Source organism: Microtus pennsylvanicus, chromosome 2, assembly GCF_037038515.1.
Source record: "Microtus pennsylvanicus isolate mMicPen1 chromosome 2, mMicPen1.hap1, whole genome shotgun sequence".
Taxonomy (NCBI): domain Eukaryota; kingdom Metazoa; phylum Chordata; class Mammalia; order Rodentia; family Cricetidae; genus Microtus; species Microtus pennsylvanicus.
Window position 1 is genome coordinate 29,892,567 of NC_134580.1, and position 18,731 is coordinate 29,911,297.

Below are 18,731 nucleotides of genomic sequence, written 5' to 3' on the forward strand. Positions count from 1 at the left end.
AATAGATACGTAAATAAAAGAAAAGGTTTAAAGTAAGGACAGTTAAATGCACCATGGGATCCACTACATTATGGAATAATATGGATCTGGGAAGAGGAATAAAAATTTCTTAGCCAGCCTCGGTGGCACATGCCTGTAACTCTAACACCTGAGAGGCAGAGACAGGAAGATCAGAAGCTCAAGGTCATCCTCAGTTAAATATTGAATTTGAGGTCAATTTGGGTTTCAAGAAATCATCTCTCAAAAATAAATAAAACCTTGCAGTATTGGCCTCAGTTATTAAGTAGACACACCTGGGAAGACAGAACCTCAAAGAGTTGCCTTCACCAGATTGGCCTGCAGACATGACTACAGAGTGTGTTCTTCATTGTTAATTCATGCAGGGGAGCCTGGTCTCATTGTGGTGGATAATGTGATCCTGGGACAGGTGGTTTTGTTGTACAAGGAAGGTAGAAAGGCAGAGAGACAAAGCCAGTAAGCAGCCTTCACCCATGGTCTCTGCTTCAGTTCCTGCCTCCAGCTTTGAACCTCAGCTTTCCTCATTGATGGATGGTGAAGTGTAGTAAAGAACAAACCCCAGTCTCCCCGAGTTGGTATCAGTCATGGCGTTTATCACAGCAGTGGAAACCTAACTAGGAAAGACCCAAAATGTGACTAGACCTCTCAGCCATTTCAGTCCCTTGGGGGAGCCTCCCATTGACTATCACAACAAAGACCAGTATTTCCTGAGGATCTAATTCTCTACAGTGGTGCAACCACCCTAGAAGATTCCAGCCAGGGCTTGTTAAGATTAACCCCTTCTGGTCCTGACTGAAGGCAGGTTTTGCTGTGAGGCCACTCTACTTTGAGACCAAAGCAGGCTTGGTCCCAGCCATCCATCCCAGAAGGCTGTTCACATCACCCCTGAGAGATAAGCAGGGTCAAAGCACTGACAAGAGTCAAAGGTCACCTTCCAGAGCAGATCTAGAGCTGACAGTGGCTCTAGCAGATGTGATAACTCAAATGGACTCAACAGACATCGATAGAACATTGCATCCAAACAGAAAAGAAAATACCTTCTTCTCAGCACCTCATGGAACCTTCTCAAAAATTGAGCACATACTGGGTAACAAAGCAAACCTCAACATATACAAAAAATTTGAAACACCCCATGCATCTTATCAGATCTCCATGGCTTAAAATTAGAATTCAACAGCAATGCTAATTCCAGAGCCCACAAACACATGGAAATTAAACAATGCTCACCAGCCACAGGTCTCCTTGCCTTCCAGGTTGCTGGATGAAAGCAGGCTATGTAGATTCAGGTACGGGTTCAAGGAGATGCGGTAGTCCTTTGGGGGCTCCTCCAACAGTGACAACCCAGGGGTGGTTGGCAGGGGCACATTGTCCTTCAGGAGGCCTCTAACAAAGACTGGGGCCTCAGAGCCCCACAAGGGTTGGGTGTGGAGTGAGCTGGAATGCTGGGGAATGCAGACTCATGGGCTCCCGGTCTCCCCAGAAGGGCCCAGCAGTGGTGGTAGTAAGGGATTGTGGCTTCCCTCAGCAGGTTTCAGTCCCAGAGCCAGCATCACCATCTGAAGACACCTCCCAAGGAGGGAATTGACAGGTTGGGCACCTGCCTGGAGGTACCCAGAGGGGAGTCTCCCAGGATCTCAGGTTTCTTCTGACTCTGGGTGTGCAGGGCTAACTGGAGCAGGGCAGTGGACAGGGTAGGTCCGCTGAGCCGTAGCATGGAGTGGGCACACCCAAAAGGCCCTGCTGGCCACTGGCACTTCATGCAGCAGAGGATTGAGCAGCAGTTGGAGGGAGGTAGATGGGCCCAGATTGTCCAACAGCTGCAGGACGTTTGGCTCAGGCGGGAGTCCCTTGCCTCGATTGGGAGCCATGGCCTGGGCAGCAATGAGTGCTGTCAGCATGCTGCGGCCAGGAGGACCTGGAGCACAGAAGGACACACGAAGGTGACTGCCACCCAGGGCCAGGCTACCTGCCCTCTGGTTCTGCAGCCTCTGCCATCTCTGCTGTCTCATACTCCAGTACTGCAAAGCCCCTCAGCTGCCCACCCTGGCCACATGGCAGGTGAAAGAAGGTGGGTATATCGACCGCGGACAGTGCCTGGTGCAGGGCATCCACGTCATTGAAGCCAGGTGGCAGATGGTCCACACAGAGGCACCGAGAGTGCAACAAGGCAGGAGACAGCGGCCCAGCATCTGTGCAATACACATACAGTGTTTAGGGGCTCAGTGGTTTGCACAGTAAATCAGCCTTGCCCTGGCAGCCGAGCCGTTCATCATGTACTCTGCAAAGCCATAGCCCTTAGAGTGGCCTGTGCGCTCTCTGTACACTACGAAGCAGCGCTCCAGGCTGCCAAAGGGCCACATCAGCTCCTCACACTGCCTGTGTCACGCTGGGTGGCAGCTTGGCCACACACAACAGAGCATCTGTAGGCTGCAGCTGAACTGACAGCTCCGGCTCTCGAAGCCGGCTCTGGTGGAAGCCTTGATGGCAGCTTCACCCTGCTCCCCTTCCAGCAGGGTCACGAAAGCTGTCCCTTTGTATTTGTCCACCAACTGTCCTTGAGTTCATAGTCGCTCAGAAGATCACAATAGCCTACTTCCTGGTTGGTCAAGTCTCCCGGAAGACCCCGGGTCAGTATCATGGCAGCGGTTACGGAACTGGCACTCAGTAAGTTTCAGGTGCTTCCGGATCTCTTCTGGTTCCAAGGACAGCAGCTCCTGTTCAGATGCTCATCGATAGGCGGTCCACAAAGTTTCCTCTTTGGCCTCCGCCTCCAGGTTGAGCAGCAGCCAGTGAGTCAAGAACTTTAAATCTTTGAAGAAAGAATTTAAAGAAGACACTAGAAGATGGAAAGATGTCCCATGCTCTTGGGTAGGCTAAATTTACGTAGTAAAAATGGCAATCTTACCAAAACCAATCTACAGATTCAAAGCCATGTCTATCAAAATCCCAGCAAAATTCTTCACAGACCTCAAAAGAACAACACTCAACCTCATATGGAAAAGCAAAAAGTCCAGGATAACCAAAAGAATCCTGTACAATAAAGGAACTTCTGAAGGCCTCACAATCCCTGACTCAAACTCTACTACAGAGCTACAATACTGAAACCGCCTGGTATTGGCATAAGAACACACAGGAGGACCAATGGAACTGAATCAAAGAATGGATATCAATCCACACACCTACAAACACCTGATATTTGACAAAGAAGTAAAAATATAAAATGGAAAAAAGAAAGCATATTCAACAAGTGGTGCTGGCATAACTGAATATCAATATGTCGAGGAATGAAATAGGTCCATACTATCGCCATGCACAAAGCTCAAATCCAGAAGGATCAAAGATCTCAACATGACACCAACCACACTGAACCTCATGGAAGAGAAAGTGGGAAATACACTTGAACAGATTGACACAGGAGACCACTTCCTAAATAGAACCTCAGTAGCACAAACATCGAGAGCAACAGTTAATAAACGGGACCTCCTGAAACTGAGAAGCTTCTGTAAAGCAGAGAACATGCATGGTCAACAAGACAAAATGGCAAGCTACAGATTTGGAAACGATCTTCACCAACCCCCCCCCCCACATCAGACAGAGGGCTGTTCTCCAAAATATACAGAGAACTCAAGAAATTGGTCATCAAATGAACAAATATTCCAGTAAAAAATGTGATGCAGACCTAAACAGAGAAATCTCAACAGATGAATCTAAAATGGCTGCAAGACACTTAAGGAAATGCTCACCATCCTTAGCCTTCCGAGAAATGCAAATGAAAATAACTCTGAGCTAATATCTTACACCTGTCAGAATGGCCAAGATCAAAACACCAATGACAGCATTTTCTGCAGAGGATATATGGTGGGGTAAATGGTACACTCCTGCATTGCTGGTAGGAATGAAAGCTGATACAGCCACTTTGGGCATCAGTATGGCGATTTCTCCAAAAATTAGGAAACAACCTTCCTCAAGACCAAGCAATACCACTTTTGGATATATATATCTCCAAAGGATGATCAATCATACCACAAGGGCATGTGCTCAACTATGTTCATAAGAGTATTATTTGTCATAGTCAGAACCTGGAAAAAACCTAAATGCCCCTTGACTGATGAATGGATAAGGAAAATGTGGGACATTTACACAATGGAGTACTACACAGCAGAAAAAAAATAATGACATCTTGAAATTTGCAGGCAAATGGATGGATGTAGAAAGCATCATATTGAAGGAGGTAACCCAGACCCAGAAAGACAAATATCATAAGCACTCCCTCATGAGTGGACATAAAGCAAAGAAAACCCAGCCAATCATTCACAAACCAGAGAACCTGGACAACAAAGAGGACCCTAAGAGTGACACACAGGGATCTAATGGACATGGCAAGTAGGAAAAGACAACTCCTGAGTAAACTGTGAGCATGGGGGTCATAGGAGAGGGTAGAGGGGAGGGGGATGATGGGAGGGGAAGGGAGAAAATTATATCTCACTAAAAACGATAAATGATTGAAAAAAGTAGAGCTGGGAGTGGATAGCTGATCTTGTGGTTTGGTCTTGGGTTCGACTGCAGGACAAACAGGCAGTGGAGACATTTGGAGAAGGTGGGGTGTGGCAGTGAGGGACTGGAGGTCAGACGGTGACAACAATGAGAGCCTTAGCAGTAGCAGATGGCTTAATGCAGGTGGCAATGGCTGGTATTTCTGAGGCATGAGATCATAAAGACCTGGAACTAAGACAGCACCAACTGTACCAGGGTTTAGAATCCACATAGACAGAGACACAAAACAGAATTTAAATCATCAAAGTAGCCATGAGAGCTAAAGGAGTCTAAAAACACCCAGAAAAGTTACTTGGGAGTTGCCCTAGCTCCGAGGTCTGCTCTAAATTTTTCATTTGCATTCTCAACTATTTTGGTGGTTATTTGGTTTATTTTGGGAGGATTTCCCCCTCTACTTTCCCTAAAATATTGGCCCAGAACATCAGGTTTTATTGAAGAAACCACATGTGCCTCCCCTTTCAGGGGTGTGAATTCTGGGACCACTGATGGATTTTTTTCCTCTGATCACTTTGAACATAGCAACCCACTGCCTGCTGCGGTCCTAGTTTTCTGTCTGGTGGGAAATTGTATGAGGAGTTTATGGAGAAAATGTGACACAGTCTATTCTTCTCAGCCCCGTAGAAGTTAGTCACTTGCCCTGGAGTGTCCTGGGAAACAAAGCATTGCCACAGCATCCCACAGTCAGTCAGAGGCTACCATGTTACTCTGATCAATCTGAGTCTACTACAAAAGGAATTGATTGCTTTGAGGATGGATGTGATGGGTTCCATGAGCCAAAAGTCATGACAGAATGTTAGGGTCTGTGAGAAGTGGACCATGCTCCCCATCCACTAATAGATGGGTGTCAGTGTGTGCCAGTTGGAAATGTCAACTTGACACACGCTGGAGTAATCTGAGGAAGAAGGAACTTAACTATCTAATAGGTAAGTCTATGGGGAATTTCAATCAGTGTCTGATGTCCCTGGGTTGGAGGTCATGGGTGTATCTATAAAATAAGCTGTCTTAGAGAGGAAAGGAGAGCAAGTCAGTAAGTGGCTTTACTCCATGGTACCTGCTTTGGTTCCTGCCTCGAGGTTCTGGTCTTGACTTCCTGCCCTGACTTCCACTCATGGTAGCTTCTGATAGGAAAGTGAAAGGGAAGTAAAGCTTCCTTCCTCCAGTTGTTTTTGGTCATGATGTTTCTTCACAGGAAGAGAAAACAAGTATACAGTGTCCATACCCGTTGAAGGACAACATCCAGAGCCTGTTATAATTCACACGATTCCACCTACTGTGATTATTAAAGTGGTTTCTATTAGGGTTTGGATGTGTAATACCCAAGAAGGATCCTGTGTTTGAACTCTGATCTCTAGCATGTGGCCATGTTTCAAAGTTGGGGAAAACCTGGTAAATAAACCCAGAAGTAAACGGTAGGACAGGCGGTGTTGTAGAATATTAATTTAAGGTGTGTGACTTCTGTTTAGGTTGCACTTGTTTAACTCTGTGAAGCTGTGATGCTTTGCCTGTCTAAAACACCTGGTGGGCTAATGAAGATTTTAATGGCCAAACGTAAGGCAGGAGAAAGGATAGGTTGGTCAGTCACACAGAGAGTATAAATGGAAGGAGAAATCGTAGAGGAAGGAACAGAGAAAGAGCAAGAGAACAAGGAGAGCAGGATGCTAGGGTAAGCTATCCAGTTATCCAGACACTGAGTAATAATCAAAGAAAGATACACAGAGTGCTTTAAAAAAAAAACAAAAAACTAAAAAGCCCAGAGCCAGAGGGAAAGGTGGACAAAATAATTCAAAGATAAGAAAAACTGGAAAGGAACAAGCCAAGCTAAGGCTAGGCATTGTAAGTAAGAAGAAGCTACTGTGTATAATTTAATTGGGAGCTGGGTGTCAGGTCCCCAAAAGAACAAAAGAATGAAAGAACAGAAACGATCAAAAAAAAGGGAGATATAGTGAATGCTAACTGGGTGTAAGCAGCCTCCGCAGGCCCCTACGTGCCAACTGACCAGGGCAGCCTTCCTGTACTTAGGGACAGAATGTGAAGAAAACCAGTGATCTAAGCTAAGCCATCATTGGTCCATTTCTTGCTCTGACCTCACAATGACAGAACCCTGTTTCTTAACTGCTCTGGCTGAGGCTGCCTCCTCTCCTTACAGTTGAGAGGCTGATTTTCAGTTGAAAGAGTGATTTAGATAGAAGTGAGCTGGTCCCACTTGGTGGATATTCATGAGCTGTTGAATCTGAACACAGTGAGTTTCCTTCAAAGGTCACAGATTTGGGGTTTAGAGGTTTGTGTTTCCAGGATTGAAAATAACCATATCTTCCTTTCTTTCTTCCTTGGTCTGGGGTATAATTTGGGGCAATTTTTATTATCTGCATCAATTAGATGTTTACTCTATTTTAACCTTTAGTTTTAATATTTTCTCTGGGCTCATTCCTTCGTTCACCATTTTAAAACATCTGTTTACATTGACTCTACAACATGAGTATTCTCACAGCGACATTGATCTACACGCACATGGAAAGCTTTGACCACATTTCCCTGATCTCACTGCCTCCTGCCCACCCTTTTCAAGTCCCTTGGTGTTCTCACTTAATAACTCAGTCAGGTACTTTCGAGTCCAGGCCAAGTCATGTGGACTCCTGTCCAGAGGACTGACAGGCACACTGGATGGTGTCCTAAGGAAGGGCACAGATGGATGTCTGCCTGTGCTCTAGCAGATAACCTCCTCCAAATTGGTTATCTTAGAATCTTTCTGGCAGTTCAAAGTCAGGGCTGGAGAGGGCCAGAGGTAAGAGTTAGATCCCATTTGTGATGCTAATGATGGAACAGGGGATTCAAGAACAGAAAAAGTGAAAGTCTGAAAGAACCTGTTCTTTGAGGAAGAGAGGAACTTCCCTTGGTGGGACATAGCACACCAGGTCCCTCCACCATCTTCTATCCTTCTGTGTGCCTGAAATTGGCCTTATGTGGGACGTTTTCATTTTCTATCAGGGGGCAGGGTGATTGCAGTACTAAAGCTCATGTGTTATCAGGCACGGTGTGGGGGCAATAATCATTTGGAAGCAAAGGATCAGTTCTGCTGGCCAGAGACCTCAAGGAACACGGTCTAGAACAAAACTACCTAGTGCTGGGATGTTCTGCCCAGCACTCCAGAGACCCACCCCAAATACCTGTCCTTTTGGAAAAAACAGGGGGACATTTTGTTGACAAGGACTGCCTTTATTTGATTATCACAAGCCTGGGCTAGAGGAAAACTCTTTCATCTCATCTTTTCTTTATTTTTCCAGACAGGGATCCTCTCAGTGTGGCTCTGGCTGTTATGGAACTTGGTTTGTAGACCAGGCTGGCCTGGACCTCACAGAGAGCTGCTAGCCAGTAACTAAGTGTGTAATGTTTGTACATACGATGCCCTAGGGGTGTGAACGTTCTATTGACAGAGAAGGAACGTCCTGCTTGAACTTTCGTAAACTTCCATCCAGTTTCTTTGGCTTATGCCCCATAGCTGGTTCTGCGTGGGTCCTGTGAGGTCCATTTAAAGGGTAAATCTGTTGATTACTTAGGTGAGGTGAAGGCAGCATAGCTTCAAGAACACAAAAAGGCTGAGTGCCACCCTCCCACCTCAGGTGTTGATGTCACACTCATGACACACTTGTGTCCATTGTGATGAGGAGCGGCGGGCCGCTTCCTGCCACCCGGCTAGCTGTGCCTGAAATAATTACACAGAAACTGTATTCTTTTAAACACTGACTGGCCCATTAGTTCCAGCCTCTTATTGGCTAGCTCTTACATATTGATCTAACCCATTTCTAATAATCTGTGTAACACCAAAAGTGCCTTACCAGGAAAGATCTTAACCTGCGTCTGTCTGGAGTGGGAGAATCATGGTGACTACTTGACTCAGCTTCTAGCTCCCAGCATTCTGTTCTGTTTACTCCGCCTACGTAATATCCTGTTCTATTAAAGGGCCAAGGCAGTCTCTTTATTTAACCAATGAAATTAACACAAAACAGAAGACTCTCCCCCATCATTTCCGCTTTTTCTGTTTAAACAAAAAAGAAAGGCTTTCACTTTAACATAGTAAGATTACATATAACAAAACTGTTATCAAGCAAGAATTACAGTTACGATATCTATTTTATCCTTTATCATAACTGAGGAAAACTATAACTATCTATCTATTCTTCAACTCCATCAAAGACTCCAGAAGGATATAATATTACCTAAGTAAATGAGAAGTAAACAACTTACAAAACTCTAGAAATCACAGAGACATCTCGCTGCCTGGACAGTCACCCAAAGTTCCTCTGTACCATTGGGGCATCCATCTTCGGCCTACAGGCCCATAGTATCCAGTGCCATTTCCATGAAGCAGGAAATTTCAAAGGCAGTTTAGTCACAATCTGTTGTGTCCTGCAGAATGTCTCACAGACTCTTTCATGAATCAGGAACCCTGAAAGATCATATCACCTTTAGGCAAGTTCAGCAGTCCTCTTTCTGCGGGTTCTTTGTGGCCAGTCCAGTTTATGCAACAGTCCAGGCAAGAGCAGTTTCTTGCCGAAATGGCTATCAAACTCCATGAGGAGTCTCTTCGATGCCCATCTTCCTCTTGAAGTAGATTGGTGCTGCCAGGAGCAGATGTGTCTCATTGTCATGAAAAGCCCTAAGTTATTAAAACATCAAATGCCATATTCTGCAGTCTTTGAAAGATATGAAGAATGTCTATCTAATTGAAATGTATCTCTATATATCTAGGAAATCTAACTAACATGACTACAAATTTGACTATTATTGATGATTATCCATTAACAACATATATACATTACATTTTTAAATGAACTACACAATCACAATACCTTAATCAAGATTAGAAATACATATACATATAACAAAATTGACCTTAAAATCCACAAAAATGCAAATTATTCATATCTCTATCAGTCCGTGCCCTGTGTCTCACAGCCAAGGTTACTTTTGAAGCACTGGGATCCTCAATCATGTACAAGACAAATGCATTCGTTTCCCTTCTGTTTGCTTTTGCTTTTTTGTTTGGTGAGAGAGTGTCTCCTGTACTACAGGCTGGCCTCAAGAGCACTGTGTAGCCAAAGATGACCTGAACTGCTGGTCCTCCTGCCTCAACTTTCCTAGCTTTAATAATTGCCATGTGCCGGGCCACAGCGGTGCATGCCTTTAATCCCAGCAATCGGTAGGCAGAGGCAGCTGAACCTCTGTGACTTTGAGGCCAGCCTGGTCTACAGAGCTAGTTCAGGGACAGCCATGATTGTTAAACAGAGAACCTGTCCTGACAAACCAATAAAAAAAAAGCCAAGTGCTCACCTTTATGAGACTTTTCATGTTTTTCTGTCAGTTTAATGGCCTAACCTGAATCTACCTGATTTTAATTACTATCTTCTCCCCAGGGCCTGACAATCAACACCTCACCACATAGGCTGAGGCCTAGCGGGATTTCTGGTCCCGCTGTTACCAGCTTGGCCACAATCACCAAATGTAAGTTTTAACTAAGCCCTTTTCTTCTATTTACCAATAAAGTCTTGGGAGTCAGAGCCGGGCGGTGGTGGCGCACTCTTTAATCCCAGCACTTGGGAGGCAGAGGTAGGTGGATCTCTGTGAGTTTCAGGCAGCCTGGTCTACAACAGCTAGTTCTAGGACAGGAACCAAAAGCTACGGAAAAACCCTGTCTCGAAAAATATGCAAAAAAAAAAAAAACCTTGGGAGTCAGATGTTGGGGTGCTAACCTGCTAGCTCAGAGAAGCCAAGAAGCAACGAATCTACTTTCCTATTTGGACAGAGACCCAGCAAGAAAAGCATCTTTTCACTCATCCCAAACTAAAAAGACCCCGAATAGCTAAGTGCCTCCCTACACAATCCTGTGCATCCCTCTCTTCCTATATTGCTGGCTGGTTTGTTCTTCCTTGGCTAATTCTTGTCAACTTGTTGCCCACTCCACTCCCTGAGTTTTTTTGTTTGTCTTTTCTTTTCTTCCCTTCATTTCAGTTTGTTGAGACAGATGGATAGGTACGCCTTGCAGAGTGAGGTTGGATATTTATTTAGTGGATATGGAGGGAAGGGGAAAGAGGAGAGGAGCAGAGAGGCAGAGAGAGACAGAAACAGAAAAGGGAAGAGGAGTAGTAGGGAGAATGGAGCAAGGCAGAAGCGGCCTCTTCGAGAGGAGAGATGGGAAAAGCCACATTCTCCTGATCTCATTGCTTCCTGCCCACCCCTCTCAAGTCCCTTCATGTTCTTATTTTTTCACTCAGTCGTTCTGTACTTGGTGACAGAAGGGGAAGAAAACCCGTGAGCTGTGAAAAGCCACCATTTGTCCTTTTCTTGCTATGACCTCACAATGCCAGCGCCTGTGCCATCACATCACTGGCTGAGGTTGCCTCCTCTCCTTACAGTGCAAGCGGGTTCGTGAGGTGGAAAGTGGTTGGAGCTCTGTGCTGGTGAAAGAGACTATTTGGACTTTCAAGAGCTGCTGGACTCCAACATAGTAAGTTTCCCTCCAGCTTTGTTGCCTTTGATTGTTGTTGTTGTTGTTTTTTTGTTGTCTGTGTATTTATTCATTTGCTGGCTTGATTTATGAGCTTACTTTTTCATGTTTTTTTTTACTCTGGTTATTGTGTGAGTGTATGGGAGGAGAATTCAAGACAGAAATTCTCTGTGTAACAGAATAACTCTGTGTATGGCCTTCCTGGAACTCAGTCTGTAGATATGGCTGGCCTCAAGCTAAAAGATTACCTGCTTTGCCTTCTGAGTGTTGGGATTAAGGGCATGTGCCACCGCAGCCCGGTAGTTTTTATATTTAAGTTGTGCATCTTGGGGCATAACTTTTCATATTATTATTTTATGTGTATGAGTATATTGTTTTCTTTCTTTGTGTGTACCAAGAGCCTCGCACCTGTGGAGGTCACAAGAAGAAGACAGATTAGCTAGAACTCGAATAACAATTGATTGTGAGCACCATGTGTGTTGGGCCTCGAACCAGGGGTCTCTGAAAAAGCAGGAGGTGCTGTTAAACACTAACTCATCTCTCCAGAACCTCTTTCTTTAGTTTTACTTCTTCATTTACTTTTGTTATGTGTTCTTTGGTTCCTTTCTCTTTTCTCATTTCAAGCCTTTCCTTGTTATGGCGTACCATATCATAGGAACAATTTAGTCCTGGCAATCGCAGGAACATCTCTAATGCATTCTGAGCACTTGATCATGTGATTAACCCACGCTGCTATGCTTTCTTCTCACACGACCTCCTCCACATTCCTAGGAGCCTCCTCTTATGTTGAGGACCTCCTCCTGCTCCCAAGTTCCACATATGAGAGAAGAAAAGTGACACATTTGAAGGACTGGCTTTTCCCATGTAGAGCGATCTTCTCTGGTGACAACCATGTTCTTGAGAGCCCCACAGTTTCATCCTTCTCTGTGGCCGTCCTTCTGTATGACTGTGGCACTCTTGCCCTTAATTCTGTTTCAGTGTTGTGTTGTCAGGCTAAATGCGTAGAGCTATCCTTGCAAGGATCCTTGGGAGCATATTTTAACCGTGAAGTATGGCCTGACTTATGTGAATTTGGTGAAAAGTATTAAGTAGTATTATTAAGGACTTTACATCTATGTTCATCATGGAAATAGCCTCTATTATTCTTCATTGTGTTTTCCTGGTTTGGGCATGAATGAGTTTGGAACTACTAAGGACCTTTCTATTTTATGGAGTATTGAGGAACACTGACATTTGTTTTCAAGAGATTGGGAGGATTCATCAGTAGGTTTGCCTGCTCCTGGGCTTTCCTATGCAGTTTCCTTCCTCATAAATATTTCAATCTTGTTCTTCATCATGTCTTCTTACTTGAATTTATATCAAGAAGTTTCTCAATTCCATCCACATTTTCCAGTCCATGAGAAGGACTCTCAGGGTTTTCAAAAACAGATTTCTTTGGGAGATGGGTTAGCCTGGAGAAATAGCCCAGTAGTTAGGAACATGGACTCTTCTCGCAGAAGACCAGGTCTGCCTCACAGCAATCCCATGACAACATAACTTCTTGAAGTGCCGCACCTAGGGGATCTGTTGCCGTCTTATGTCTTTCCAGGTCATAGAAAGAAAATTAATCAAAGAGACTTATATCACTCTTTAAAATTATATATAGTACATGTGAGTGTACATTTAGGTGACCTCAAGTGTGTGTTTGTGTGTATACATATGTGTGTGTGTGTATATGTGTGTGTGTGTGTGTCTGTGTTTGCCCTTGAGATCGTCCACGCATGTGTTTGGATGCCCTCAGAGGGCAGAAGTGTAGGATCTCCTAAACTGGAGTCACTTGATCCGCTTGGCCTGGGTCCTGAGAACCAAACACAGGTCCTCTGCCAGAATAGTAAACCTTCTGACCTCCTGAGCCATCTCCCCACCTAGACACTCTCTGTTTTCAGGGTGTCTGTTGTCTCCTCAACTTCTCATGCATATGATTTTATTAGTATCTTGTCTCTCAATGAGTGTTCAGCTCAAGTAAGAGGATGATTCTCCTTCCCAATCAGTGGCTCGTAGCTTCTGCGACCCTTTGTTTTCTTCTCTCAGTTTCTGGGTGAATCCGGCCAACCTGACCTGTGTTATGTTCTGCTGTCCACTGCTTTGGAAGGTACTTCCTTCCCTTCCTGAGCACTACGTAGCTGGTTAGGTTGCCTGAAATATCTGTGACTCTTTTTCTCTTTGGAATGTAGGAATTCATAGTGATAAACATTCTCATTGGTGTGATTTAAACTGTTTGTTTAAAGTTCCCGTTGTGTTTCAGCGAGAACCTGGCCATGGAGGAGGTCAGAGAGACCCTCTACTGTGACAAGGAGACATTTAGCAGTATCTATCAAATGCTGACAACTCTGGGACGAGGAACTTTTGCCACAATCAAACTGGCCTTTCACGTGCCCACTGTCAGCTACGTGGCTGTGAAGATTCTGGCAAATGTGAATGGGGACTGCGCCCCGAACCACAATGAGGTTGATATAATGAGATCCCTCGTTCATCCGCATATAATCAGGTTCCTTCGGGAGGTGCAGACACGGGACATGACGTATCTCATAATGGATTACGCCTCCAAAGGGGACCTCTTGCGTCAGATTCGCAAACCGGGAGGCTTACAGGAGTGCGAGGCTCGAAGGCTGTTTGGACAGGTAGTACAGGCAGTGAAGTACTGCCACGACAACTGTATCGTCCACAGGGACATTAAGGCAAATAACATCTTGATCGACGCCTCTGGAAATGCCAAGCTCTGTGATTTTGGCCTGGCAGTCAGAGTTGTCCCTGGGACAAAACTAAAGACTTTCTGCGGCACTCTGGCCTACTGTGCCCCGGAACTGTTCGGAGTGGAGCCATACGATGGCTATGCCAGCGATGTTTGGAACTTAGGCGTGCTCCTCTACTACATGGTGGCCAGGCACCTTCCGTTCCAAGCGAGCTCTTCTATGGGGTTGAAGCAGCAAATTTTGGCTGCAAACTTCAGCGTTCCTCATCATGTCCCACTTGATATTTTCAACGTAATCGTGGAAATCTTCATGATCGGCCCCAACAGGAGGCCCACCATCAGTCAAATCCTGACGCGCCCCATGATCAGGAACAGCCAGGCACGGGCATCCATCCAGAGTCTCCCAGGCACCCTGAGCCCTAGCATTGTCGGCACCATGGCAGGTGAAGAAATAATTGAGTGTCTGGAAGTCCAAAAATTTGATCAGGCGATGGCCACATACCTGAGTCTGCAACACCAGGCACCCGGGGGAGACTGCTGCCATCACCAGGTGAAACCCACAACACCCATGGAGCCAGGCCTTGCCCACCTATCCCACCTGCGCTGTCCTGTGGCTGATTCCCTCATTAGCAGCAGCCCGGACAGCAGCAAGAGTTTCTCTCCATCGAAGATCGGGTTGTGTGGCAGCCTGACGGCGAGGGCCCAGACATCCTGCTCTCTGTACCACCCTCATGGGGAAGACCACAATGAGGCTGCAAATGATGCAGAGAAACTCTGCAGCTCGCTGGGGACGACTCTGCGTGTAACCCCCAAAGGCTCCTCCCTTGGGGACACACTGCTGACCACCAGACAGGAAGAGGCCATCAGCCATGGTCAGCCCCAGGATGCCGGGCCAGCTTCCTCCCAAAACCAGAGGCGTCACCGCTGGAAGAGGGTCAAGAAAACCCTTGTCAATGGCTTCCGACACCTATGTTGCTGCCTGCCTCCTGCAGAGAGTAACCATGCCTCCCGTGAGAACCAGGCTCCACAGTCAGGGGATCCTAGAGGCACCCACAGAACCAGGTGAGCACCTTTCTCACTTCATCTGATTTGTACTTTTCCTCCTGTCCTTTGTGATAAATGATGCCTGTGTCCACTTTGGCACACTGTGAGCATAACAATCTGTCCCTTCAGAAAGACCAGGTGTCCCCTGAAGTGTGACCTCAGGCTTGTTGAGCAACAGGGGGACAGCAGAGATGCTGAGCCAAGCAGGGAGAGGTGGGGGCAAGGCCAAAGGAGGCAAAGATTCCTTGGAGGAACATGTCGGGTACTTGGGCGCTGCTGGGCAGTGCACTAAGTCTTGTGTGTTTTGAAGTCACTAAGAGTCTCCTTCCTGTGCCTTTCTCTCTGAAGCCCCGAAGAGGTCGAGCCCCAGCTCCATGGCTTCTGAGCCACGGGTTGGGGATCGGTCTGGATGAGATTCAGACAGCCACTCTGGGGACCCATGCCAGATGCCCAGGACACCATCTGGCCACAGGCCCCTCCTGCAGAGGAAGAGCTGTCCACTCCAGAGAACATCTATCTCTCCAGGTAAAATCCCAGGCAGGAAGGGTAGGCTTCCCACAGGGTCTAGCTCAGTGTGGAGGACTGAGGTGCAAAGGTGCCCTAGGCTGTCTTGTGGAACAATAGTGCCTTGCCCTCTCCCCATGCCTGCGGGAACATCAGAAGTGGTGCTCTGGGTAGTGACTGACCTTTGCCCCATTTCTTGGCAGAGAACACGGTCTTCTCCATAGGGTGAGACTTCTCTCCCCCAAGGAGAGTATTCCTAGTCAGCCTGGCCTAAGTTGGGTTGCCAGGTTGAGAATGTGTCCTGCAAGCAGCCCTGTAGGACCGACTCCTCTAGAGGGTAGGCTCCCGCAAGAACCTTTAGCAGGAATCCCCACAAGTAATTCCAGCAGGTTCCATTGCTTGAGTCCTCAGACCCAAAGCTTGGGAAAATCTGAGCTGGGGAGTGAGTGACCCCAGGGCAGCAGAGTCCCCCTCTCCACCAATTCTGCCTTCCAGCTACTCACCTCCTGCCTCTGCCTGCTTGTTCCTTCAAGGCCACCATTCTCATCAGTGACAACTAGCTCCTGCACTTAACACCATGTGCCACACCCTGAGGGACTGGTAGGTGTCAGAGTTAAACCTGAAAACCTAATGAGGGGTCAGCATCCTGCTGTGCCTCCTGCCTCCAACTTGCCTGAGTCTGCCTGAATCTGCACTGGCCAGTGAAATTCTTTAAGAAGGCTTCTGTTTTTCCCAGCCTTTTAAAGGTGAGCAGGCTTTTCCACTTCTTTTGGAGGTGGGTGGGGTGTGCTTCCGGGAAGCTGCCTCATCCATGCCACAGTCACATTGGTAAAATCTCATCTCGTGTTTTTTCTGCCTAGACCTTGCCAAACTGTGACAGCAAGAGACCCAGAGAAGACTGTGCGACTGGTGTGGTGGTCCATCTCTCCAGCTGTCTTCCTCATTAGAACCATCCTGGGTATCTTCTATATTCAAGAATGTGTCCCAGCATTCAGCGCAGGTCGTTGTGATGGCGGATACCCCGGCCTCTGGTGTCACTCTGTTCTCCTGCCCCCCCAAATTTTATGGCGATATCTCCAGACTCGGATCCCCCTCGTTTCTCCTTGGAGCGCTGCGGTTTCAAGATACAGAAGTGTGGCTTATCCGAGCCCCTCCAGACTTTGCCCCACAGTGGTGAGTGGTCACTCTCACCCCACCCACTGGGAGTATCCCCCCCACACACACACACTGGAAACTGAACCCACCCCACACTGTGAACCTAGAACTGTAGACAGCATTTCTAATAACTCGGGGAATCAGCCACATTCTGTCCAACCCAGGCTGGTTTCTTAAGTCCCAGCATCGTCTAGCCTCAGTTTCTTGAGTCTGGAACTACAAGTGGGTGTCACATGTTCTTTTGTTTTGGAGAATCATTTTTAATTTGTTTGTTTGTTTGTTTCTTTTTCATGACAGGGTTTCTCTGTAGCTTTGGAGTCTGTCCTGCTGTCCTGGAACTAGCTCTTTTAGACCAGGCTGGCCCTGAAATCACCTGCCTCCCGAGTGCTAGCACTGAAGGCGAGCACAGCCACCACTGCCTGGCTTTGTTTTGGAGAATCTTACCATCCTATGCAGCAGTTAAACTCGGATCTTTCTGCTTCTACCTCCCAATGGCAGCTACCGAGCCCAATATTATACAATGCTGGTGATGAAATCCAGGGCCCATTCATACTAGGCACAAACTCCATATCTGAGCCTCGTCCCTCGCTCGCCTGCCTTAAACATTACTTAGCCATTAACGATGGGGATTAGATTTAATGTCAGCACTCAGGAGACTGAGGCATGGAAATGGTAGGCTTCGCGGCCAGCATGAGATAGGGAATACCAAGCTAGCATCACACACAGAGGGTCTGTCTCAAGAAACAGTCAGGAGCCGGGTAAAGCCAGGTCGTGATGGTGCAGCACATGGGAGGCAAGGGTGTGTGGATCTCCGAGTTCCCTCCCAGCCTGGTCTACAGAGTGCGTTCCAGGACAGCCAGGGCTACACAGAGAAGCCCTGTTTTGAAAAGCAAATATTAAAAAACGAAGCAAGCAAGCCAGGAACGGTGGCACGTGTCTGTTTTCAGTACCTGGGAGGTGATGCATGCTGATCAGGAGTTCTAGGCCTCACCCAAGCCCCACACAACAGAAGTTAGTTGAGACCAAACTCAGTGTTTAGCACCCTAGCCTAGAAAAGCTGCTTCTAGCCCCGGCCTCCCGCTTTGCAAAGGATCTAGCCAGCCTCTGCTTTCTCCCTTTCTTTCCTCAGCCGCAATGGGTGGCATGTGCCCCTCTCTGGCTCTAAGACTGTTAAGGGCAAACTGGATGGCAAGAGGTGGTGATGCAGGGTCCTTACTGGCAGCCCTCAAGCTGGAGAAGCCACCTTGCTGGCATCGTCAACAGAGGTGGGAGGAAGACTCACTTGCCTTTTGTAGAGTTCTTCAACCCTGTCCTTGTCTGTTCCCCCTCACTGCCGACTGTCTGTACCTTGTACTCATGGTCGTCTATTTTCTTTGCGAAAGCATATGACTCTTAAACCCCACAGTGGCATATCTATTGGTTCCTTCTAACGAAGAATCCTTTCTTTTTCTCTCCTCTTGTTTGGACTCCGGTTTACTGTATGTAGTCCCGGCTGCCAAGGACCGTCGATCCTCCTGCCCTCAGCCAACTGAGTGTAGGTGGTATAGGTATGTAACTTGTCTCAGTGTATTTTAGAAGTTTTACTTTTTAAATCATCTATGTAGGGATGGATATCCTTCATATTTTAATCCTTCTGCCTCTGCGTACAAATGTAGGGATTACAGGAATTCCACACCAAGCCTGGTTTTTTGGTTCTGAAAACCAAACCCATGTTTCTGCTTGGTGAGGAAGAGTTACCCTAACTGAGTCACACCTAGAACTCAGGCAGGCTAGCCTCAGACTAGGTATTTCTCTCTGTAGCTGAGAAATACCTCCTGATGGAACTGAAGATCTTACACATTGACCCTGATTTCTCTCTCCCCTCTCTTTCTCTCTCTCTTTCTCTCTCTCTCTCTCTCTCTCTCTCTCTCTCTCTCTCTCTCTGTCTCTCTTTTAGCCTTTCTAGATGACCTGTTTTTCTGACGGAGAGTCTTTAGAAGTTGCACACACAAGGGGTGTAGCTGGACGCCACTCTTCTTCTGAAGCTAGTGAGCTGTGTTCTTTGTGGGGGAGGAAGAGCAGGCTGTCCCAGTCATGTATCATCTCAGAGTCCCCAGACTCTCCCCTGTGTATCCAGGCAGCGTTGAAGGTATGTTCTGACCAGAAGCCCTCGAGTCGCCCGCAACTAACTCCCTATGCACCTGCGTGAAACAAAATGGAAGTCACCAGCCCTAACCAGCCCAT

The 18,731-nt window shown here is 46.8% G+C and overlaps 1 protein-coding gene and 1 pseudogene across 1 annotated transcript; one reads left to right on the forward strand and one right to left on the reverse strand.

Moving 5' to 3' along the window:
• Positions 1-1,241: 1,241 nt before the first annotated feature.
• Positions 1,242-13,295, reverse strand: LOC142844130 (ribonucleoprotein PTB-binding 1 pseudogene; annotated as a pseudogene).
• Positions 13,296-13,371: 76 nt separating this feature from the next.
• LOC142844131 (sperm motility kinase-like) lies at positions 13,372-14,871 on the forward strand. The gene has a single exon (XM_075962433.1). The coding sequence runs from the start codon at positions 13,372-13,374 to the stop codon at positions 14,869-14,871; it is 1,500 nt and encodes a 499-aa protein (XP_075818548.1).
• Positions 14,872-18,731: the final 3,860 nt, after the last annotated feature.